At 42.8% G+C, this 25,045-nt stretch overlaps 1 protein-coding gene across 1 annotated transcript in view; it reads left to right on the forward strand.

Moving 5' to 3' along the window:
* Positions 1-25,045, forward strand: part of LOC121287061 (glutamate-rich protein 6) — a 64,160-nt gene that overhangs the window by 30,284 nt on the left and 8,831 nt on the right. Inside the window, exons 9-15 of the mRNA XM_041204533.1 lie at positions 865-930; positions 1,407-1,499; positions 10,207-10,367; positions 11,266-11,330; positions 16,925-17,064; positions 22,476-22,561; positions 23,886-24,041. Coding sequence (XP_041060467.1) covers positions 865-930; positions 1,407-1,499; positions 10,207-10,367; positions 11,266-11,330; positions 16,925-17,064; positions 22,476-22,561; positions 23,886-24,041 — 767 coding nt within the window. The remainder of the gene's footprint in view (positions 1-864; positions 931-1,406; positions 1,500-10,206; positions 10,368-11,265; positions 11,331-16,924; positions 17,065-22,475; positions 22,562-23,885; positions 24,042-25,045) is intronic.

Below are 25,045 nucleotides of genomic sequence, written 5' to 3' on the forward strand. Positions count from 1 at the left end.
GGGGCCCAAGCACTGATCCCTGCGGTACCCCATTTGTCACCGCCTGCCACTACAAAAAAGACCCATTTATTCCTACTCTGTTTCCTGAATGCTAACCAATTCTCAATCCACGCCAATATATTATCCCCAATCCCATGTGCTTTAATTTTGCTCACTAACCTCTAATGTGGGACTTTATCAAAAGCTTTCTGAAAATCCAAATACACCACATCCACCAGTTCTCCCTTATCTATTCTGCTAATTATGTCCTCAAAAAGCTCCAGCAGGTTTGTCAAACATGATTTCCCTTTCATAAATCCATGTTGACTTTGTCTAATCCCTGTTGATATTTTCTAAGTGTTCTGTTATCACATCCTTTATAATAGACTCTAGCATTTTCCCTACTACTGATGTTAGGCTAACTGGTCTGTAATTTGCTGCTTTCTCTCTCCCTCCTTTTTCAAATAGTGGGGTTACATTTGCCACCCTCCAATCTGCTGGGACTGCTCCAGAATCTATAGAATTTTGGAAGATGACAACCAATGCATCCGCTATTTCCATGGCCACCTCCTTTCCTGGGATGTAGATTATCAGGGCCTGGGGATTTATCGGGCTTTCAGCACTATTTTTTTAGTGATACTAATTCCCTTCAATTCCCCCTTCTCACAAGACCCTAGCATTTCTGGAAAGTTATCTGTGTCTTCCTCCATGAAGACAGAACTAAAGTAGTTGTTTAATTGCGCTGCCATTTCCTTGTTCTCCATTATAAATTCTCCCATTTCAGACTGTAAGGGACAGATAACCGATAACTAAGGAAAACTGGGTCGGGGATTTTGCTTCTGGGACACTTGCATTATCACTAATAAAAACGTCTTACTTCCCTAGGATAAAACACCACACCTTTCAAAATCTATCAGCGAGCACCAGTGGGAGCAGTTTAGAGAATCTGTGGTAAGTACAGGTTCCCGAGCTGGAGACGCCGTGCAATTTGTCACATCCAGCAAGAACAGAACTGGTTCATAAAATACTTCATTGTGTAAATTAAATGACTTCAAAACGAGAAGAGCTGGCTTCAAATATATATCTCCATGCAAGCTTTGGACCAAAGACAAACCTTTGTTTCAAACGTGTTAATCTTGAGACATCAACTACCTTCAAGGTATCCTCTAATGAAAAAACAAAACACTGCAGATGCTGGAAACCTGAAATAAAAACAGCAAGTGCTGGAAATATTCAGCAGGTCTGGCAGCATCTGTGCAGCCCAGAGTGACTCTAAGGCATTCTAAGAACCAGGTCCATACACTCTAACACAGAACAGCAGAGATCGTTGCTGCATTATCCTTACACTGCTGCATGTGCTTCAATCCGTCACAGACTTCAACGCACTGTGTAAGAATTGGAACTGACCCGTGTGATTTCTTCTGTAGGTATCAATCGGATTTGATTTGTGCCAATTTTGTGGGAAAAACTTAAAGCCCTTACCTACGCCCAAAAAACTGAGCACAGAAGCACCCGAAACAGTGAGTACATTCGGCCTTATAGCTTCCCCTTTTCCCATTTTTCACTTGCTTCTCCATGACCAATTTGTGATCTATCGAATGCAATCGTTCAAGTATAATGTACCCTGGATCCCTGGCAGCCCTCCAGCACTGAACCCAGGTAACCATTCTTTGTATATGAGCCGATACACTGAGTGTCAGCAAACTATCTGATACTGGTACTAGCCTTTGTCACCTCAAAAATTGACTTTTCTTTTTTAATTCATTTATGGGATGTGGATGTCGCTGGCAAGGCCAGCTTTAATAGCACAGCCCTAATTGCCTTGAGGAGGTGGTGGTGTACTGCTTTCTTGAAGCATTGTAGTCATGTGGTATAGTTAGACCCAAGGTGCTGTTAAGGAGGGAATTCAGGGTTTTGACCCAATGACGGTGAAGGAATTGCGATATAGTTGCGAGTCAGGATGGTGAATGACTCGGAGGGGAACTGGCAGGTGATGGTGTTTCCATGTGTCTGCTGCCTCTGTCCTTCTAGGTTGTGAACATGCTGGGTTTTAGAAGGTGCTGTTGAAGGAGCCTTTGCAAGTTGCTGCTGTGCACCTTATGGATTTACACACTGCTGCCCCTGTGTGCTGATGGCCAATCTATCCCTGTTAACTAGTCTTTCCCACATCCATAAATTCCACTCATCAGAAACTGATCAGGCCTATATTCCCCAAAATTGAGAAGAATGAGAGGTGATCTCATTGAAGCATATAAAATTCTGACAGGGTTTAACAGGTTAGATGAAGGGAGGTTGTTTTCCCTGGCTGGGGAGTCTGGAACCATGTAAAGTGGTAATGTCACTGGACTAGTTATCCAGAGGCCCAGGCTAATGCTCTTGGGGACACGGGTTCAAAAACCCACTGTGGCAGCTGGTGGAATTTAAATTCAATTAATAAATCTGGAATGAAAAGGCTACTCTTGGTAATAGTGACCATGAAACCATTGTCAATTGTCGTAAAAACCCATCTGGTTCAATAATGCCCTTTAGGGAAGGGAATCTGCCTCCCTTACCTGGTCTGGCCCACATGTGATTCCAGACCCACAGCAATGTGGTTTACTCTTAAATGCCCTCTGAAACGGCCTAGCGTGCCACTACAAAGTCTACAAAAAGAAATGAAATCAGACAGATCACCCAGTATTGACCTGGTACCAGATACAACAATGGCAAACTCAGCTGTGTTGACCCTACAAAGCCCTCCTTACTGACATCTGGCAGGCTAATGCCAAAGTTGAGAGAGCTGTCTCACAGAATAGTCAAGCAACAGCCTGACATTGTCATCTGCACGGAATCATACCTTACAGACAATGTCTCAGATTCCACCATCACCAATCCTGGGTATGTCATGCCCCACTGAGAGGACAGAGCCACCAGAGGTGGCGGCACAGTGGTATATAGTCATGAGGGAGTTCCCCTGGGACCTCTCAACATTGACTCTGGACTCCATGAAGTCTCATGGCATCAGATCAAACATGGGCAAGGAAACCTCCTGCTGATTACCACCCACCAGCTGATGAATCACTATGTTGAACACCACTTGGATGCTAGGGCACAAAATGTGCCTTGGGTGGGGACTCCAATGTCAATCACCAAAAGTGGCTCGGTAGCACCACTACAGACCAAACTAGCCAAGTCCTAAAGGGCTTCGCTGCTAGACTGAGTCTGCAGCAGGTGGTGAGGGAACCAGCAAAAGGGAAAAATCTACTCAACCCTGTCCTCACCAATCTGCCCGTCCAAAGTGCATTTGTCTATGACAGTATTAGTAGGAGTCACCAATGCACAGTCCTTGTGGAGTTGAAGTCCCATCTTCACACTGACGATACCCTCCATCATGTCGTGTGGCACTAGCACCATGTTAAATTATATAGATTTCAAACAGATCTAGCAACTCAAAAATGGGCATTCTTGAGGTGCTGCGGGCTATCAGCAGCAGTAGAATTCTATATAACCACATTATGTAACCTCATGGCCCTGCATATCCCCCATTCTACCATTACCAGCAATCCAGGGGATCAGCCCTGGTTCAAGAGTGCAGGAGGGCATGCCAGGAGCAGCACCAGGCATACCTAAAATGGAGATGTCAATCTGGTGAAGCTACAACACAGGACTACTTGCATGCCAAACAAGTGAAAGCAACAAGTGATAGACATAGCTAAGTGAGTCCACAACCAATGGATCAGATCTAAGCTCTGCAGTCGTGCCACATCCAGTTGTGAATGGTGGTGGGCAATTAACCAAATAATAGGAGGAGGAGGCGGCTCCACAAATATCCCCATCCTTAATGATGGGGGAGCCCAGCACGTCAATGCAAAAGACAAGACTGAGCATTTGCTACAATCTTCAACCAGAAGTGCCAAGTGGATGATCCATCTGTGCTTCGTCCTGAGGTCCCCAGCATCACAGATGCTAGTCTTCAGCCAATGCAATTCATTCCAGGCGATATCAAGAAATAGCTGAAAACCATTTTACATAAGCAATGGGCCCTACAACATTCCGGCAAAAGTACTGAAGACTTGTGCTCCAGAACTGACTGCGCCCTTCGCCAAGCTGTTCTAGTACAGCTACAACAATGTGAAAAATTGCTCAGGTATGTCCGGTCCACAAAAAGTAGGACAAATCCAACCCACCAGTTACTGCCCCATCAGTCTACTCTCGATCATCATCAAAGTGATAGAAAGTGTAATTGACAATGCTATCAAACGGCACTTATTGACGTTCAGTTTGGGTTCCGCCAGGGCCACTCAGCTCCTGACCTCATTACAGCCTTGGTCCAGACATGGACAATTGAGCTAAACTCCTGAGGTGAGGTGAGAATGACTGCCCTTGACATCAAGGCAGCATTTAACCAAGTGTGGAGTCAGTGGGAATCGGGGGAAAACCCTCCACTCGTTGGAGTCATACCTAGCACATAAGAAGATGGTTGTGTTGTTGGAGGTCAATCATCTCAGTTCCAGGACATCACTGCAGGAGTACCTCAGGGTAGTGTCCTCAGCCCAAACATCTTCAGCTGCTTCATGACCTTCCCTCCAACATAAGGTCAGAAGTGGGGATATTCACTGATTGTTGAATAATGTTCAGCACCAGATACTGAAGCATTCTGTGCCCACATGCAGAAAGACCTGGACAACATTCAGACTTGGGCTGACAAGTGGCAAGTAACATTTGTCCCACACAAGTGCCAGACAACAACCATCCCCAACAAGAGAAAATCCAACCACCCCCCTTAGAATTCAATGGCATTATCATCACTGAATCCCCCCATGATCAACATCTTGGGGGTTACCATTGACCAGAAACTGAACTGGACCAGCCATGCAAGTACAGTGCCTACCATAACAGGTCAGAGACTAGGAATTCTGCAGATAGTAACTGATCACCTTTAGGGGAGGCAGTGACATAGTGGTATTGTCACTGGACTGGTAATCCAGGGACCCAGGGGTCATGCCACAGCAGATGGTGGAATTTGAATTCAATAAAAATCTAGAATTAAAAGTCTAATGATGACCATGAAACCATTGTCGATTGTCATAAAAACCCATCTGATTCACTAATCTCCTTTAGTGAAGGAAATCTGCTGTCCTTACCTGTCTACATGTGACTCCAGACCCACAGCAATGTGGTTGACTCTTAAGGGTAATAAGGGCAATAAATGCTGGCCTAGCTAGTGAGGCCCACATCCCATGAACAAATATATAAAAAAAAAACTCCCCCAAAGCCTGTCTAAGGCACAAGTCAGGAGTGTGACAGAATACTCTCCACTTGCCTGGATAAGTGCAGCCCACACAACACCCAAGAAGCTTGACACCATCCAGGACAAAGCAGCCCGCTTGATTGGCACCACATCCACAAACATTCACGCTCCACCACTGACACACAGTAGCAGCAGTGTGTACCATCTACAAGATGCACTGCAGGAATTCACCAAGGCTCCTTAGACAGCACCTTCCAAACCCATGACCACTACCATCTAGAGGAAAAGGACAGTTGATAGGTGGGAGCACCACCACCTGGAAGTTCTCCTTCAAGCCACTCACCACCCTGACTTGGAACTATGTCACTGTCCCTTCACTGTCGCTGATGGGCTGAAAGGTTTGAAGGGATGGTTGTCAAATTTGCCGATGACATAAAAATAGGAAGGAAAGTAAGTTGTGAAGAGGACATAGGAGGCTACAAAAAGATATAAGTAGATTAAGTGAGCGGTCAAAGATCAGGCAAATGGGGTATAATGTGGGAAAATGTGAAATTGTCCATTTTGGCAGGAAGAATAAAAAATTATTATCTAAATGGTGAGAGATTGCACAGCTCTGAGGTGTAGAGAGACCTGGGTGTCCTAGTGTATGAATCACAAAAGGCTAGTAAGCAAGTATAACAAACAATTAGAAAAGCTAATAGAATGTCATCATTTATTGCAAGCGGAATTAAATGCAAAAGTAGAGAGGTTATGCTTCAGTTGTGCAGAGCACTAATCACAGAATCTCACAGTGCAGAAGAGGCCCTTCAGCCTATCGAGTCTGTACCAACACGTGAGAAACTCCTGACCTATCTAATCCCATTTACCAGCACTTGGCCCATAGCCTTGAATGTTATGACATGCCAAGTGCTCATCCAGTTGGTACTTTTTAAAGGATGTGAGGCAACCCGCCTCCACTACCCTCCCAGGCAGTGCATTCCAGACCATCACCACCCTCTGGGTAAAAAAGTTTTTCCTCACATCCCCCCTAAACCTCCTGCCCCTCACCTTGAATTTATGTCCCTTCGTGACTGACCCTTCAACTAAGGGGAACAGCTGCTCCCTATCCATCCTGTCCATGCCCCTCATAATATTGTACACCTCGATCAGGTCGCTCCTCAGTCTTCTCTGCGCCAACGAAAACAACCCAAATCTATCCAACCTCTCTTCATAACTTAAATGTTTCATCCCAGGCAACATCCTGGTGAATCTCCTCTGCACCCCCTCCAGTGCAATCACATCCTTCCTATACTGTGGCAACCAGAACTGCACACAGTACTCCAGCTGTGGCCTCACCAAGGTTCTATACAACTCCAACATGACCTCCCTATGGCCTCGATTGATAAATTGATAAAGGCATGTGCCTCATATGCCTTTTTCACCACCCCACTAACATGCCTCTCTGCCTTCAGAGATCTATGGACACACACGCCAAGGTCCCTTTGTTCCTCAGAACTTCCTAATGTCATGCCATTCATTGAATACTTCCTTGTCAAATTACTCCTTTCAAAGCGTATCACCTCACACTTTTCAGGGTCAAATTCCATCTGCCACTTATCTGTCCATTTGACCATCCCTTCTATATCTTCCTGTAGCCCAAGATACTCAACCTCACTTAACCACCTGGCCAATCTTTATGATTTCCGCAATCTTACTAATCCTAACCTCCACATAGTCATCTATGTCATTTATATAAATGACGAATAATAGGGGACCCAGCCCAGATCCCTGTGATACGCCACTGGATACTGGCTTCCAATAACTAAAGCAGCCTTCTGTCATCATCCTCTGCCTCCTACAACTAAGCCAATTTTGAATCCACCTTAACAAATTACCCAGTATACCATGTGCATTTGCCTTCTTTATAAGTCTTTCATGTGGGACCTTGTCAAAGGCTTTGCTGAAATCCATATAAACTACATTAGCTGCACTACCCTCATCTGCACACCTGGTCACCTCAAAAAATTCAATCAAATTTGTTAGGCATGACCTCCCTCTGACAAAGCCACGCTGACTATCCCTGATCAAACCTTGCCTCTCCAAGTGGAGATAGATTCTCTCCTTCAGAATTTTCTCCAATAGTTTCCCTACCACTGACGTGAGACTCACTGGCCTGTAATTCCCTGGCTTATCTCTACAACCCTTCTTAAATAGCGGAACCACATTAGCTGTTCTCTAGCAGTAAATTACTAATGAGACCACATTTGGAGTACTGTGTACAGTATTGGTCACCTTATTTAAGGAAGGACGTAAATGCATTAGAAGCGGTTCAGAGAAGGTTTACCAGGCTAATACCTGGAATGGGTGGATTGTCTTATGAGGAAAGGTTGGACAGACTTGGCTGATATCCACTGGAGTTTAGAAGAGTAAGAGTGACTTGATTGAAACACAAGATCCTGAGGGGTCTTGACAGGGTGGATGTGGAGAAGATGTTTCCTCTTGTAGGAGAATCTAGAACTGGGGGTCACTGTTTAAAAATAAGGGGTCACCCTTAAAAAAGAGATTAGGTGAATTGTTTTCACTCAGAGGGTGGAGAAACAGAGTCTTTAATTACTTTTGAGGCAGAGGTGGATAGCTTCTTGGTAAGCAAGGGAGTGATAAATTATCGGGGGTAGATGGGATTCAGATTTGAGGTTACTATCAGATTAGCCATGATCTTATTCAATGACGGAGCAGGCTTGAGGGGCTGAATGGCCTACTCCTGCTCCTTGTTCGTATGTTCGTAAAATCCTGGAACTCTCTCCCTAACAGCACTGTGGGTGCACCTATGCCACATAGACTGAGCAGCTCAATAAGGCGGCTCACCACCAGCTTCTCAAGGGCAATTAGGAATGGGCAACAAATGCTAGCCTAGCCAGTGAAGGCCACATTCTGTGAAAGAATAAAAAAAGGTGGTCACATGAACATACAAATTAGGAGCAGGAGTCAGCCCCTTGAACCTCGTGGCTGATCTTATTGTAACCTCAACTCCACATTCCCACCTATCCGCGGTAACCTTTCACCCCCTTGCCCATCAAGAATACATCTACTTCTGCCTTAAATGTATTTAAAGACTCTGCTTCCAGAACCTTTTGAGGAAGAAAGTTCCAAAGACTCACTACCCTCTGAGAAAAATTTTTTCCTCATCTCTGTCGTAAATAGATGACCCCTCATTTAACAGCCGTTTAGACTGAGATGAAGAGAAATTTCTTCACTCAAAGGGTTATGAATGTTTGCAATTCTCTATCCTAGCTGTTTAGTTGTTGAATTTATTTGAGATAGAGATCAATAGATTTTTGGGTACTAAGGGAATTAAGGGATATGAGGGCAGTGCAGGAGTTGAGGCAGAAGATTGAGTGGCTGAGCTGTCTTAAATGGCCTCCTTCTGTTCCTCTTTCTGATGTTCTTTTAGCCTATCCCATGCCCAGCAGCACCATGCTTAATGTCCTACGCCAGTTGCTGTTCTCTCAATGCTTCACATTTAAAAATTCTCACCTTTTCATTTAAATCGCTTCAAGACCTTTCCTTCCTCTATCTCTATAGCGTTCCTGCTGCGCTGTCAAACCCTCCAGATCTCTTATGCATTCCCCTTCCTGCTTTAGCCCCACCATTAGTTCCCATTCTTCAGGAATTCCCTCCCTAAACCCCTCTTCTTTCCTCCCTATCTTGTAGACCCGGTCTTAAATTCCATTTCTTTGACCTGTCACGATTCAGCGGGGACAGTGCGCTGTAATATCAAACCCCACTCTTCCCCGAGCCACGACAAACGTGAAAAGTTTGACCAAACCACCAGATTGCCCCAATTCTACCCAACTGTTTAATTTAGGCTAACAGGATACGAGCACCAATTTTGTAAACTTAATAAGTAAATAACTGTTTATTGAACAAATTGTCTTTAACCAGTGGCAAAAGAAAGGAATATGAACTGCTAACTTTATAACCTAAATTCTACCCTTTCTTAAATCCGCCACCACACACACACACACACACGGATTTTAAGGGTAGGATAAAACAATTCAATAGCACAAATCTGGAGTACAAGATTCGATGGGTTGACTTTGATTGATGTCTTCCAAATTGCTTTCGGTTTTTGTTGGTGACGCAAGGTGGTCTTCCGGCACTTTCAGTATTTAGTTCGCTGGTTGAGAACTTGCTTTTCAATGTCTCTAACAGTGGTTTTCCCCTTTTCCTTTTTACAGGGATTTTCTCAGAGAGAGGGCAGGTTATAGAAATATAAGGAAAAGAGATCTTAGATGTTTTCTCTTTGCAAGTCAAGAGCTTTCTGCTGTAGGATTACTGGAATCTTCCACACACACAGCTGCACTGCTTCTCACACAAAACCTGGTCACCTGGTCAGGAGCCAATTAAAATGCTGTTGTCTGCCAGCTTCCTTGGTCCAGGACTCCTTTCCAGCATCATCCTGTCTTTCTTGGCACACTCTGTTCCAGGACTGCAACATTGTATATATCTCTCATCCTGTTCCAGTGGACACGTCTTTCAACCTGCAACCACTGTAATTCTAACCCACAGTCCAACAGAAATAAAAAGATATGTTCCTTGCAGACTAAGCTTTAAGTTGTTACCACCCCCATCCTCTTGCTTCACCTCATCTTTCCTTCCAACTCTGTTAGATGCTTAAGCCATTCAACTGAGCTTCAGAACAAGCTGGGAGCTTTATCCAAGCATCTCCCAGCATCAATAAAGCTAGCCTTCAGGAGAAATATGAAAGTTTCTTGGGTGACTCACTCCCTGTTGCTTGGTATGTCCCATTGATAATGCGACTCAGATCTTGGAAAACCATGCGGAACCCATGCGTATGAATCCACAATCCTCTACTCCAACCTCACAATGTGTTAAACAATAATGTGATCCTTTGATCTGAAAAGGCTTTTTGTTTTGGTTGTAAATAAAACACTACAGCTAATACTGTACATGGTGAAGCTTTAAACCTTTAACGGTGTGTTTCCTTTTCTTTGCAGCTCTTTTGCTGTAAACAATATCAGGACTTGTTTGAGTTCCTCATGAGAGAAGAAGCTCTCATGAAGTTGAAAGCTGGTTTGGAATTGATTGATATCTCACCTCATCTTCCGTTTGGTAGTGTACTCGAGAGGGAACAAGCCAAGGAGAAAGCAGCAATGAGGTAATTTACTGCTTTGTTTTAGTTCCGTTTTGAAGTTCATCTTGGAGCAATGTTTCTTATTGTCAATAAAGCACAGAATAATCAGGCTGATCACATGATTCATAGTAGCCAATTAGATTGCTAGAAAATGACACAACTAGATGGCTATTTGATCAATATTAGCTAATGAATATGCTCGAGTCTTTTTTAAGCGTCATTTTATTTCTGTTTGTAAGTAGGTTAGTCCAAGTCCCATGAGTTTTCTTTTCATAGAATGATTCAGGAAACAAATGTAGTCCTCATTGTAGAGGGCAAGGATATACTTGGACTAGTGCGCTGAATTAATTCAGTTCCCATTTTAACATCATACATCCTGTCCTTATTTTTGTAGAATACTCTAATTTTACATTACTTATAATGAAATAGCAAAGCTGACAGCAATTTTGGAAACAAAGTTATTTGGAGCATTGAACTTTCTCTGGAGTGAAGCCTAGGAAACGCTCCAGTGCTGCCACTAGTGGGAGGTAGAATTACAGCATGATATGTGAAATGGAGAAAAGAACATAAGAAATAGGAACAGGAGTAGACCATTCAGCCCCTCAAGCCTGCTCCACCATTCAATAAGATCATGGCTGATGATCTTGTGTTTTGATTTCCACATTCCCATCTAACCCTGATAACCTTTGAGTTAACACAGAAGTTAACACAAACGTATGACCAAAAACACGACAACCAGAAGTTCACTTTAGACCAGATCTGTGTGCAAACGAGGTTTTTTAATTTTAAGATAATACCTACCCAAGTAGAAAACGTTTTGCTTGCAGATAACTTTCATCAATTTTATTGCTACCCAAATGGCTTTGTATCCATTTGTTCTGTTACTCGGTGAGACTTCAATGGTTCTGTTATGCTTTGCCAGGTTACGTGACAGGGAAATGGAAACATTTCTGAGAAAGGCAAAAGAAAGGCACCGAGCTTCCCCTGGTAGGTTTTCTCATGTGGTTCAGATTTTATTTTACTTTCCTTGTGTGGTTTAAATATTTCATTTTGTTTGTATATTTTCACTTTGTGCCTCCATTAAAGGTTTATAGAGTTGGGGATTATATATTAACCTGAACTGAGGAGAGGAAGCACAGAGGAGTGGGGGTAAACGGGACATTTTCAAGTTGCCAAGGTGATAACAAAGTGGGGTGCCAAGGATCAGTGCTGAGGCCTCAGCTACTTACAATTTATGTTAATGAATTAGTTGAAGGAACCAAGAGTAATATGTCTACGTTTGCTAACAATACAAAGCTATGTGGAACACGAGAAGGACACAAAGAGGCTGCAAAAGGATATAGTGGACAATAAGGTGGCAGATGGAGTATAATATGGTGAAATGTGGGGTTATTCACTTTGGCAGGAAACGGTGAGAAACTTTTAAATGTAGATTTACAGAGAGACTTGGGTGTCCTCTCAAGAAACACAGCAAGTTAGCATGCAGGTACAGCAAGCAATTATCCAGTTGTCACATGCTTTATAATAGATTGTAGCTTTTTCCTGACTACTGAGGTCACGCTATCACCCCTGTCCCCTCTCCCTCTTTTTTTAAATAGTGGGGTTACATTTGCTAACTTCCAATCTTCGGAAACTGTTCTAGAATCTATAGAATTTTGGATGATGACCATCAATACATCCACTCTCTTAACAGCCACCTCTTTCACCACTCTGGGATGTAGATAATCAGGTCCAGGGGATTTATCAACTTTCAGTCCCATTAATTTCTCCAGTATTACTTTTTTTTACTAATACTAATTTGTTCAGTTCTTCATTCTCGCTAGTTCTTTAATATTTCTGGGAGGCTTTTTGTACCCTCCTCTGCAGAAACAGACAAAAGATATTTATTTAGTATCTCCGCCATTTCCTTATTCCCCATTATAAATTCCCGTGTCTCTGCCTGTAATGGATGCACGTTTGTTTTGTTAATCTTTTCCTTTATACATTTCTATAGAAGCTTTTCCAGTCCATTTTTTATGTTCCTCACCAGTTGACTTCCATATTCTATTTTCTATTTCTTTATCAGTTTCTTGAACCCCCTTTGCTGAATTCTAAAATACTCCCAATCCTCAGGCTTACTACTTTTTTTTTTGGCAAGTTTATAAACCTCTTCCTTTGTACTAATACAACCCTTAACTTCCCTTGTTAGCCGCAGTTGGATCACTTTTCCCACTGGGTTTTTGTGCCTCAGCAGAATGTTGTAAACCACGTATTAATTCTTTTAAATGCTAGCCATCACCTGTCCACCATCACATCTTTTAATGTATTTCCCAATCTACCACAGCCAGCTTGCCCATCATATCTTTGTAGTTTCCTTTGTTTAGATTTAAGACAGTAGTTTCAGATTGAACCACATCACTATCAAACTCAATGGGCAGAATTCTCACCTCGGTGGGCAGGCGGGCACATGCCCGACTGGCTTGAGCGTGAAATGACGCACATTCGCCCGACGTCATTGCGCAGCCGCACGATATTTCGGTCGGCAGGCGCGCGCGGGAATCAGCAGCGCGCCCGCCGACAATTAAAAGGCCTGTAAGGCCAGTTAAGTCGTAAGTAACTTACATTTCTCACTGCCCATCCAACCTTACAGTTGGCCAGCAGGCGAATAGGCCAAGCAGCCTTCGCACTTTTTAGGAAACCTCATCCACGGGCAGGACGAGGTTTCCAAAAGCAAATAAAATAAAATAATTGTAAAATTTAATTAATAATATTGTCCCTGCTCATGTGACAGATTCACATGAGGGGGCATGTTTTATAACATTTTAGGTGCCTTTATTTATTTTCCTGAAAACTCATCTCCCTGAGGCAGCTCTGTGCCTCAGGGAGATTTGCAAGCATGCACTCACGCGCATGCATGAAGTTCACGCTCGCACTACTCCCCCCCACCTGCAGAGGCAGCACTGAGTTCTGCTGCTTGTGCTTCATGCTGGGCGGGCCTTAATTGGCCCGCCAGGGTGAAATCGCGGTCCGGCCCCGATCATGGGCGGCAGTCGGCTTCCTGACCGCCCCTATCGGGCAGGCTTGGCAAGGGCTAAATTCTGCCCATTGTAAACTTCTAACATATAATGGTCACTCTTCCCTAAAGGCTCCTTTACAACAAGATTATTAATTAGCCCTTTCTCATTACTAGATCTAAAAAAAGCCCATTCTCTAGTTGGCTCATCAAAATACTGTTCTAGAAAAGCATCTCATATAGATTCCAGGAATTCGTCCTCCATAGCATTAATGCTAATTATGTTTATCCAGTCTATATGTAGATTGAAATCCTCATGATTATTGGCTAACTTTTGTTCCATATACCCCTAATTTCCTGATTTCTACTGTGCCCTACATTACCACTACTGTTTGGCAGCGTATATACCATTCCCACCAATGTTTGCTAACCATTTCTGTTTCTTAGCTCCACCCAAACTGATTCGACATCTTGATCTTTCTATCTAAGATCCTCTATCGCTAATGTACAAATCTCATCCTTTATTAACAGTGCTACCCAACCTTCTTTTCCATTTTGCTTATTCTTCCTAAATGTTGAATACCCCTAAACATTCAGTTTTCATCCTTTGTCATTCTGCAGCCACATCTCTGTAATGGCAATTAGATCATACCTGTTTACATCATTTTGTATTCTCAATTATCTACCTTATGAATGCTGTGTGTATTCAGATAGATTACCTGTAATTCTGCCTTTTTGTTATTTTCACAACCTCTAGCCTTATCTGCTAGTGCACTTTGAAATTTGTACAGTCTGATTATCATTACTCTTAATACTACCATGCTTTCTTGTCTTGCCTCATTGTTCATTTTATCACATCTTCCCTCACGTGATCCCTTGCCTCCCCCCAATATTGATTTTAAAACCCTCTCTACAGAGAACTGTGTCTATTCCCCTGACTACAATCTCCTCTACTAGCACTATATTCCTATTTACTCTCCTCATTTGAATGGCTTCCTGTACTATGATGGCCACTCTGCAGCCCTCGCTTTCGTCCATACAGGCTGTAAGAACTTCAAACCTGATGGACAATTGCAAATGCTGAGACTCTTCTAATTCTACCTTCTTGATCCTCATACACTAGCAGTCACGCTCTCTTGTTCCTACCTATCCCAGGGTGTGAGAGTCTGGAGAGTGTGTCCAGTCTCCAGACACTGGAGAACAAAGTGTCCAGGTAATATTACCCTTCCCTGATGTGTCACAGTGTCTGCAGATCAGCCTCCAGCTCAATGACTCTGAGCCAAAGTTCCACCAGCCACAGACACTGCAGATGTGTTTGTCCTGGATTACACAGGTGTCCATGAGCTCCCACATTCTGCAGCTGCCACACAGCACCTGCCCTGCCATCTTCATCATGTTTAAATAATTACTTCCCTGATTAAATTTGAATTAATGTCTTTAGTCCTGTCTGTACTTATATTCTTATTATTTCAATAAATATTCTACTTCGCTCGATTGAAATTCCCCAGCTGAGATAAATATGAAATACTCACCAGCCAATCAAATAAGCTACTATTAATAAACTCTACTACTACTAATAAAACCTTTACAATTATTAAAATTACCAAGTTTCAAAATATAAATGAGAAAAATACTAACTAACCAATCAACGACCTGTCTTCTCATGACATTACACATTGATTTTTGTCAATATCCAGCAAATCCACTCTGGAGCCACAGACTGGACTGGATAGTTCCTTTAGGTGCTGCTTCCTGTCTCTGGGTCCTCCCATCCCCTGTTCTTTTAGTTGCTGCTTCTTGTCTCAGGGTCCTTCCCTCTCCTGCTTGCTTAGGTGATGCTTCCTGACTCTGGGTCCTCCTCTCTTCTGCTCTGATGAGAGGTTGAGTAGATAGGGCCTATAGGGCCTATACTATCTAGGGTTTAGATGAAAGGTGATCTCCGATTCTTTGAAGGCTTGACAGGAAAGATGCCAAGAGGTTGTTTCCCCTGGTTGGAGAGTCTGGAACTAGGGGACACAGTCTCATGATAAGGGGTTGGCCATTGGTAGAGATGAGGAAGAATTTCTTCTTTCAAGGAATTCTCTACCCCAGCATTTGGATGCTCAGCTTCCAAGACTAAGATGGTTAAATTTTTGGACTCCATGGTAGTCAAAGAATATAGGGAAAAGGCAGGAAAGTAGCATAAAGTCAAACAGCCATGATGTTATTGAATTGACCTTCCATCATAAGGTCAGAATTGGGGTGTTCGCTGATAATTGCACTATGTTCAGCACCATTCATGACTCCTCAGATACTGAAGCAGTCCATGTCCAAATGCAGCAAGACCTGGACAATATCAAGGCTTGGGCTGACAAGTGGCAAGTAACATTCACCGAATCCCTCACTATCAACATCCTGGGGGTTACCATTGACTAGAAACTGAACTGGACTAGCCATATAAATACTGTGGCTATAAGAGCAGGCCAGAGGCTAGGAATTCTGTGACGAATAACTCACCTCCTGACTCCCCAAAGCCTGTCCACCATCTACAAATCACAAGTCAGGAGTGTGATGGAATACTCCCCACTTGCCTGGATGAGTGCAGCTCACACAACACTGAAGAAGCTGGACACCGTCCAGGACAAAGCAGCCCATTTGATTTGCACCACATCCACAAACATTCATTCCCTCCACCACCGACGCACAGTAGCAGCAGTGTGTACCATCTACAAGATGCACTGCAGGAATTCACCAAGGCTCCTTAGACAACACCTTCCAAACCCACGACCACTACCACCTAGAAGGACAAGGGCTGCAGGTTGATGGGAACAGCACCACTGGAAGTTCCCCTCCAAGTCACTCACCATTCTGACTTGGAAATATATCGCCGTTCCTTCACTGTCACTGGGTCAAAATCCTGGAACTCCCTCCCTAATAGCACTGTAGGTGTACCTACACCACATGGACTGCAGCAGTTCAAGAAGGCAGCTCACCAACACCTTCTCAAGGGCAACTAGGGATGGGCAATAAATGCTGGCTCAACCAGCAAAGCCCACATCCCATGAATGAATAAAAAAAAAATGGAACAGGCTTGAGGAATCTTATGGTCTACTGCAGCTCCTATTTCTTAAGAGCTAATGAGTCAAAGAGCATGGTCATTTATTGATTACTGCTGGAACTACATGGCAATGTAACTGGGGTGGATTCCAGAGCACTGACAGTTCAAAGACTCTGAGGACCAATTTCAGTAGGACCAGCAATTTAAAAGCACATTCCGAGAGATTGCACTCCTACAACTGAGCCTTGCCAAGTGGAAATGCAGACTGAAGTTACGAGTATAACCCTCCAGAAGCACAGTCTTGCTGGTTTTACCTTTCATGTGGAGTGGAAACTTGTTGGGAGAGAAACTCAGGGAATCACAAACTCTCGGTTTTCCACCTAAGGAGATCAGGAGTTGTGTAAGATATTATGTTTTCTGCTGGACTAATAATCTTTGACTAGAAATGGGAGTAGAGATAAGTTCCATGTTGTATGCTTGCAACATTGGCTGTTTTAAGTGATCTCTAACTTCTTTTCTCTATCATCTCCCTCTCCACCATCTTAAATCAAGGACCAAGAAGACTCACTACAATTACTTTTCACTTATCAACTTCATTGGATTTCGTAACCTTAAAAGAAGAAAGAAGGAGAGTTGAAGAACGTGATAATATTTTTACAGAATCAGGGGATGATACATTCAGTTGGCACAAGGTATTTGTAGAGATGTTTTGTCAGTTTTACCTATGACTATGTTTAGTGAGACTATGGAGAGACTTCCACATAAAATTACATAGATTGTACCGTACAGAAAGAAGCCATTTGACCCAACTGGTCCATGCCAGTGATCATGCTCCATACAAGCCTCTGCTCCCCCACTCTTCATCTGTCCCTATCAGCATAACCTTCTAAACTAGTCTGTTAAAAGTACTCCTTAGGAAGAACATGGACACATAGTAGTATCCTCCGTGTGTTGCAATACGTTCGTGTTTAACTTAATAGACTCCAGATCCACGCTAATGTGTTTGATTCTTTGCTGCCCTTGCCAGTGATGCCCACATCCCATGAAAGAATTTAAAAAATGCATGTTTTGAGAGCAATGAATCAATTTATATCTCTATCACCCATGTATTTCTAAAGCCAGAAAGCATAGCTGAAAGACAGGGAAAACTCAAGTAAATACGCAGATCGTACAAGGGTGAGTAGCACCTTGTGCAGCAAACTGCTAGGGAGAGGTTCAAGGTTTCAGAATTTTGAAATAGACAAACTCCTGCACCTCAAGGGTTTGTCAGTTATTAACTGGTGTAAATTATTTAGAAATAGCTCACAGCAATGGGTGGGAAATACTTAGATTGGCAGGATGATCTTTTGCCTGACATTCATTACTTTATGATGACACAATAACTCCTGCCACCGACCAGAAGTGCGGCAGGAACAGTTGCACAGGCACACTCGACCCACACTGTGGCTGCTGGCCCCTGCACAACTGTCCCTGATGCCAGTGGCAGGATGGAATTTTTCTACATCAGAACTGAATCTACAGGAGGAATGAAACATCCCCCCCACCCCAGAACACAGAACACAGAACACCAGTTAACTTACCACAACCCATAATAAATCAGACCATGAGAACAAACAAAATAAATACGTTTATCTAAATGTGATTTTTCCCCCAACCTGTTAAAGCTTTGTGCAGGGAACCTTTAAAAGCCCAGGTGGCTCTCAGTGGATGATTATCAGACTCTGTTTTGAATCCTAAATATGAAATAAATTATTTCTTGAGTATCTCATTCAAACATTTTTTATTGATTTTTGTCAAGAAATATTACAATCAATTCTCCACAGTCTCTAAGTCATTGGAAGTTGGAAATCTTATTTACTAAAATTTCCTCATTTATATCTTCTTCATTCACTGAATCGTCAGAAGCATGTTTTACAGTGGGAACTGGTGATAAATAATAGGCAAAGTGGATACAAGAACTTGCAATCAGTTAGGGACCACACAGCATTGTTAGTCTGTGTCTAACCAACTTGTTTGTTTTAATGCAGCAGTTGACACTCTGACACTGAGACCGACACTAGGCACCTGCTTCCCATAAGACCATAAGAAATAGGAGCAGAAATAGTCCATTCAGACCATAGAGTCTGCTCCGCAATTCAATGAGATGATGGCTGACCTGGTAATCCTCAACTCCACTTTCCTGCCTTTTCCCCATAACCCTTGATTCCCTTACTGATTAAAAATCTGTCTATCCCAGCCTTGAATATACTTAACTTTTTGAGATTCGTGCACGAGGACCCCCAAATCCCTCTGTACTGCAGCTTTCTTCAGTCTTTCCCCATTTAAATAATATTCAGCTCCTCAGTTCTTCCTGCCAAAGTGCATAACCTCACAATTTCCCACATTATATTCAATCTGCCAAGTTTTTTCCCACTCACTTAACCTATCTATATCCCTCTATAGACTCTATGTCATCCTCACCACTTGCCTTCCCACCTATTTTTGTGTCATCCACAAACTTGGCAATAGTACATTCACTTCCCTCATCCAAGTCATTAATATATATTGTAAATAATTGTGGTCCCAGCACTGATCCCTGTGGCATTCCACTAGTTACAGGTTGCCATCCTGAAAATGTCCCCCATATCCCAACTCTCTGTCTTCTATTAGTTAGCCAATCTTCTATCCATACTAATATACTACCCCTAACACCATGGGGTTTTATCTTATTAAGTAACTTGTGTGTGGTACCTTATTGAATGCCTTTTGGAAATCCAAATATATTATATAGAATTCTAATAAATTTGTCAGGCATGATTCCCCTTCATGAAGCCATGCTGACTCTGCTTGATTATATTATGCATTTCTAAATGCTCTGCTATTACATCCTTTATAATAGACTAACATTTTCTCAATGTCAGATGTTAAGCTACAGTTAGCTGGTTTTTGTCCCCCTCCCTTTTTGAATAAGGGTGTTACATTGGAGCTTTCCAATCCTCTGGGAATTTCCAGAATCTTAAGAATCTAAGATTACAACCAGTGCATCCAATATCTCTGTATCTCTGCAGCTATTTCCTTTAATATCCTAGGATGCAACCCATCAGGTCCAGGTGACTTATCGGCCTTTAGCCCCATTAGTTTCCCTAGTACTTTTCCTTTAGTGATAGTTATTGTATTTATTTCCCCCCCCCTCCCACTGACTTTTGCCCCATGATTATTCATATTTTTGGAATGCTATTAGTGTTTTCTACCATGAAGACTGATGCAAAGTATTTATTCAACTCCTCTGCCATTTCCTGGTTCCCCATTATTATTTCCCAGCCTCATTCTCTAAGAGGCCTATATTGATTTTGGCCTCTCCCTTCCCTTTTAAATATTTAAAGAAGCTCTTACTATCCATTTTTACATTACTTGTTAGTTTACTCTCAACGTTTATTTTCTCCCTCTTTATTTTTTTGGTCATCTTATGTTGATTTTTAAAACTTTCCCAATCCTCTGCCTTACCACTAATCTTTGCTACATTGTATGTTTTTTCTTTCACTTTGATACTATCCTTAACCTCCTTGGTTAACCATGGTTGGTTTATCCCCTTCCTACAATCCTTCTTCCGCACTGGGATATATCTTTGCTGAGAGTCATGAACTATTTTCTTAAACGTCTGTCATTGTTCATCAACTGTCTTTTCTGCTAAACCCCTTTCCCAGTCCACGCCAGCCAACTCTGCCCTCAGTCCTTTGTAATTACCCTTATTTAAGTTTAGCACAGTTGTTTCTGAACTAAGTTTCTCATTCTCAAACTGAATGCTAAATTCCATCACGTTATGGTCACTGTTTCCTAGGGGATCTTTTACTCTGAAATCATTTATTAAATCTGCCTCATTACACATTACCAGATCCAAAATAGCCTGATCCCTGGCCGGATCCACAAAATATTGCTCTAGGGAACTGTCCCGAATACACTATGAATTCTTGCTCATGGCTACCTCTGCCAATTTGATTTTCCCAATCTATATGAAGATTAAAGTCACCCATGATTAATATACTGCCTTTTTTACATGCTCTCATTATCTCCTGATTTATTCTCTGTCCCACAGCATAGCTACAGTTAGGGGACCTATAGACTACTCCCACTAGTGTCTCCTTCCCCTTGTTATTTCTTACCTCCACCCATATGGATTCCACATCTTCTGATCCAAGATCATTTCTTGCTATTGTACTTATTGCATCTCGTACTAACAAAGCTACCCCACCACCCTTTCCTTCCTGCCTGTCCTTTCGAAAAGTCACATGCCGCTGAATATTTAGTTCCCAGCTTTCATCTCCTTGTAACCATGTTTCCATAATGGCCATAAGATCATACTCATTAACCTCTCTTTGTGCTGTTAATTCATTGATTTTGTTCTGAATACTACATGCATTTAAGTAAAGGCCATTAATTTTACCTTTTTACCATTTTTCCCCCCTTTGACCCTATTTGGTGCTTTTCTTTATGTTTGTACACTCTGTCCCTTCCTGTCACACACAGGCTATCATTTTCTAAGTAGCTGCCCTGCAATGCTGCCATATCCTTTTGCTTTGTAAGCTTACTTATCCCGTCTCCAAACCACCCCCCCGTATTTAGTATAAAGCCCTCTCCACAGCCCTAGTTACTCAATTCGCTGGCACAGGCTGGTCCCAGTATGGTTCAAGTGAAGCCCATCCCACCGAAACATCTTCCTTCTACCCTGGTACTGCAGCCAGTGCCCCATGAACTGAAACCCATTCCTCCCACACCAATCTTTGAGCCACACATTTAACTCCTTGACTTTATTTACCCTATACCAGATTGCCCGTGGCTCAGGTAGTAATCCCAAGATGAATACCTTGGAGATTCTGCTTTTTAATTTAGCTCCTAACTGTTCAAATTCTTTCAGCAGAACCTCCTTTCTAGTCCTATCAATGTCATTGGTACCAATGTGGACGACGACAACTGGATCCCTTCCCTCCCACTCCAAGTTCCTCTAAAACAGTGAGGAGATGTCCTTAACCCTGGCACCGGGCAGGCAACACGGCTCACAGCTGCAGAGAACAGTATCTATCCCCCAATTATATTTCCACTACCACTACTACGTTCCTATTTCCCACCCCACTTGAATGGCTCCCTGTACCACAGTGCTGTGGTCAGTTCACTCATCCTCCCTGCAGTCCCCGCTCTCATCCACGCAGCTTGCAAAACCTTGTAACTGTTGGACAATTGCAGGCGCTGAGGCTACCCCCTGGGTCTCCATACCTGCCTCACCTGCAGTCACACCCTCCTGTCTCTGATCACAGACCAAATTCAAATGATCTAACCTGTGGGGTGTGACCACCCCCTGGAGCAAAGTGTCCAGGTAACTTTCCCCTCTCTGATGTGGCGCAATGTCTGCAGCTCGGACTCCAGCTCCTTAACTCGGATCCAAAGTTACTCGAGCTGCAAACACTTACTCCAGATGTGTTCGCACCGGATCACCTTGGTAGCCAGCAGCTCCCACATGCTGCAGCAGCAACACATCACCCACTCTGTCATCGCTATCACATTTTATTTAATCTATTAACTAATTACTCTAGTGTCCCTGCACTTTACACTTTATTGAAATTAATTTTTTACACCAGTATCTATCTTATGCTTAACAAGCTATTTTTAAGAAAGAGAAAATAAAGACTAGAGATCTAAACGCAAACTATAGACCTTAATTTTAATCTAAGGACTAGAAATACTCACCAATCCAACTCACCAATCAACTGCTCTCTGTGGTCTTTTTAAATGAAGTCTTCCCGGTCTTTGTTTTATATGAAGTCCAGACGCTCACCTGCTCCCCTGGTGTTGCAGCACAAATAAACACAGCCGTGTTACAATGGGCCAGAAAATATGCTGTGAAATGCTAACATACAAACATTTAATCTGCTGGTCTGAAATTCCTCCCGATTTAGTAGAGTGGTAAATTGTTTGGAATAAAACGATTAACATCTTCAGCAAAATAGCAGGAGATGTGTTTCGAATGCACCGATTGAGCAACATTTTCTCATTGATACGCTTCTGTGACGCTTTGGGGCAAACTTACAGACTTCAACTTTCACCTTTGTTTAATCTTTAACCTTTCGTAAAGGATATTCCCTCCTCTTTCATGGTGAAGTACTACAGGAATGGGAATAAGTTTCTTACGGCTTTTCCAGACGGAATGGCTCAGATATTGTATCCTTTGTGGAACGTACTGAAATTGAATTGCCTTGGATGCAGGCTACACTTCTTTGGGAACAATAGGGTGTGCAACAATGTCATGCACTTTGATAAACACTTAGATAAAATTCCTTGTGTGCTACGTTATCGCAATTGTTAAGGAAGAATGAAAATGTCAGCAGGTCCGACAGCTTCTGTGCACAGAAAAAAACATAGTTAGCAACAGGTCAACGATCTTTCATCAGAGCTGGAAAAAGTTGGAAATGTAATAGATTTTGAGCAAGTGAAAGGGGGCAGAGAGGGAAGGGGAACAAAGGGGAAGATCTGTGATAGGGTGGAGGGCAGGGGAGATTAAACGACAAAAGACTTCAAGCTACAAGTGCAAAGGAAATGGTAACGGGACAAGTAAAGAAATAAAAGATGTATCTAGAGAGAAGGTGTGAATGGCAGGATCCAGTTGCAATGGTTAAACTGGTTATTTTAAACAGATATTTCTCCGCACCTCTTTGCTAAGAGCAGAGAGGGTGAAGCGGTAGCACGAAATAGGCTCAATTCAAATGTGTTATCCTGGTTTTATACTGCGGCCCATCTTTTTATCCACTGATATATCAGTGGCAAGGAAATTTGGGCATGTTGCAAAGCGGGCTGACAATCCTCTGCCATCCTGCTGCTGCCAAAGACCAATTTCAACCCCAATGACTCATGATGGGATGGGGTTGGGTGCTTTCACAAGCATCTGCCCAAGTGTTATTTCCCACTGGAGGCGTGTGGACGCACGCAGCGGGGAGCTGCTCGGGTATTCAAGGAGCATAGCGTGAGTCTGCTCTCAACCATCTGTCGAAGGGTCATGAGGACTCGAAACGTCAACTCTTTTCTTCTCCGCCGATGCTGCCAGACCTGCTGAGTTTTTCCAGGTAATTCTGTTTTTGTTTTGGATTTCCAGCATCCGCAGTTTTTTTGTTTTTATTATCCACCAATGTTTGCTTCCCAGCAAGACCCCCTCCCCCTGTACAGCAGGCAGATGATGGGAATCTGAAATCAAAGCAGAAATGCTGGAAATACTCAGCGTCTTTGGAGAACAAAATAGGGTTAACGTTTCAGGTTGTCAGAGCTGTTGAAGAGTCCCTTAGCTGTTTTACCTGATGTTGGTTGCAATGCTGTAACTGCTGCCCTGGCTGAGTGGATTAACTTACTCCAAATTGAGGTTCAAACTCGGTCCGGGCAAATGTATTTATTTAGTTTGTTAACCCTTTGCAGAGGCGTCAATTCTTTGTTTCAGAACAAAAACTTGTTTGTTAACCTTAAGGTTTGATTGCCTTGTTTCCTTAATAACACCAAGCTACCCCTCTGGAAATTTGGCAATTCTGATTTTTATTGACAAGCAAAAGAAGATTAGCTGCATCGTGCAGGAGGACAGAGCTAGTGAACCAGCAATTCGAGCAGTATTTAGCTCCAATGGGAGGTGCACCTGTTATCATCCAAATGGGGTGGTCTGGTAGGTTGCTTTAACCTTATGGTTAAAACTCACACAACATCTTATGTTATGAACACAGCCTTTGATTAGTTATGCATTCCACAAGCCGATGTGCTGCTGAACATACTCTGCTAAAATAGTCCGTTTAATTGACTGTTGCAAATGGGATTATCAAACTATTTATGATTTATCATTCAGATTGTGTCTCTTTTCGGAAAAAAAAAATGCATTATGTTTCCAAAGCAATTGATGGTCATGTGGACCGGTATGCTTTTTGGCAACAGGAAATATACTTTCTCGTCCAAAGGGATCTTTTTTTCTCGTTCTCGAGAGCCTGTTTGAACCTTTTCTCAGATGATTGGTTTATGTATGGGTCACGGGGTCATGATAGGCGGAAATAACAAGCCTATCCTGTGTGTCTCAGCCAGCAAGCTGCTGTGGGAGCTTTCCTCATAAGATTTCTATACAATATTATTCAATACATTTCTCAAGATTTTAAGATTATTGAACAGCGATTTCTTCCACTTTTGTACCCTTTCAGGCAGATGTAAAAGACTCCTGGACACAACTTCAGAGAAGAGCAGGGGAGTTCTCCCTGAGCCCAAGTTAATATTTATCTCCCAACCAACATCAGTCAAAAAGCAGATTGTGGAATCAATGTCACATTGCTATTTGTGGGAACTTGCTGTGCACAAATTGGCTCCCATTAAATTAGCTTTCTGATGCCCTAATGTTGTGAAAGGTGCTATCTAAATGCAAGCTCTGTCTATCTTTGCCATGAGAGGTGGTGACCTAGTATAATGAATATCTAACTTACACCTTGACTTTAAAATCCCCCTCCTTGTTTTCAGATCCCTCCATGGCCTTGCCCCTCTCAATCTCTGTGATCTCCAGCCCCACAACCCTCCAGGATATCTGCGCTCCTCTAATTCTGGCCTCGTGTGCATTCCCAATTATAATCGCTCCACCTTTGGTGGTCGAGCCTTCAGCTGCCTGGGCCCCAAGCTCTGGAATTCCCTCCCTAC

The sequence above is a fragment of the Carcharodon carcharias genome, chromosome 2, assembly GCF_017639515.1.
Source record: "Carcharodon carcharias isolate sCarCar2 chromosome 2, sCarCar2.pri, whole genome shotgun sequence".
Taxonomy (NCBI): Eukaryota; Metazoa; Chordata; class Chondrichthyes; order Lamniformes; family Lamnidae; genus Carcharodon; species Carcharodon carcharias.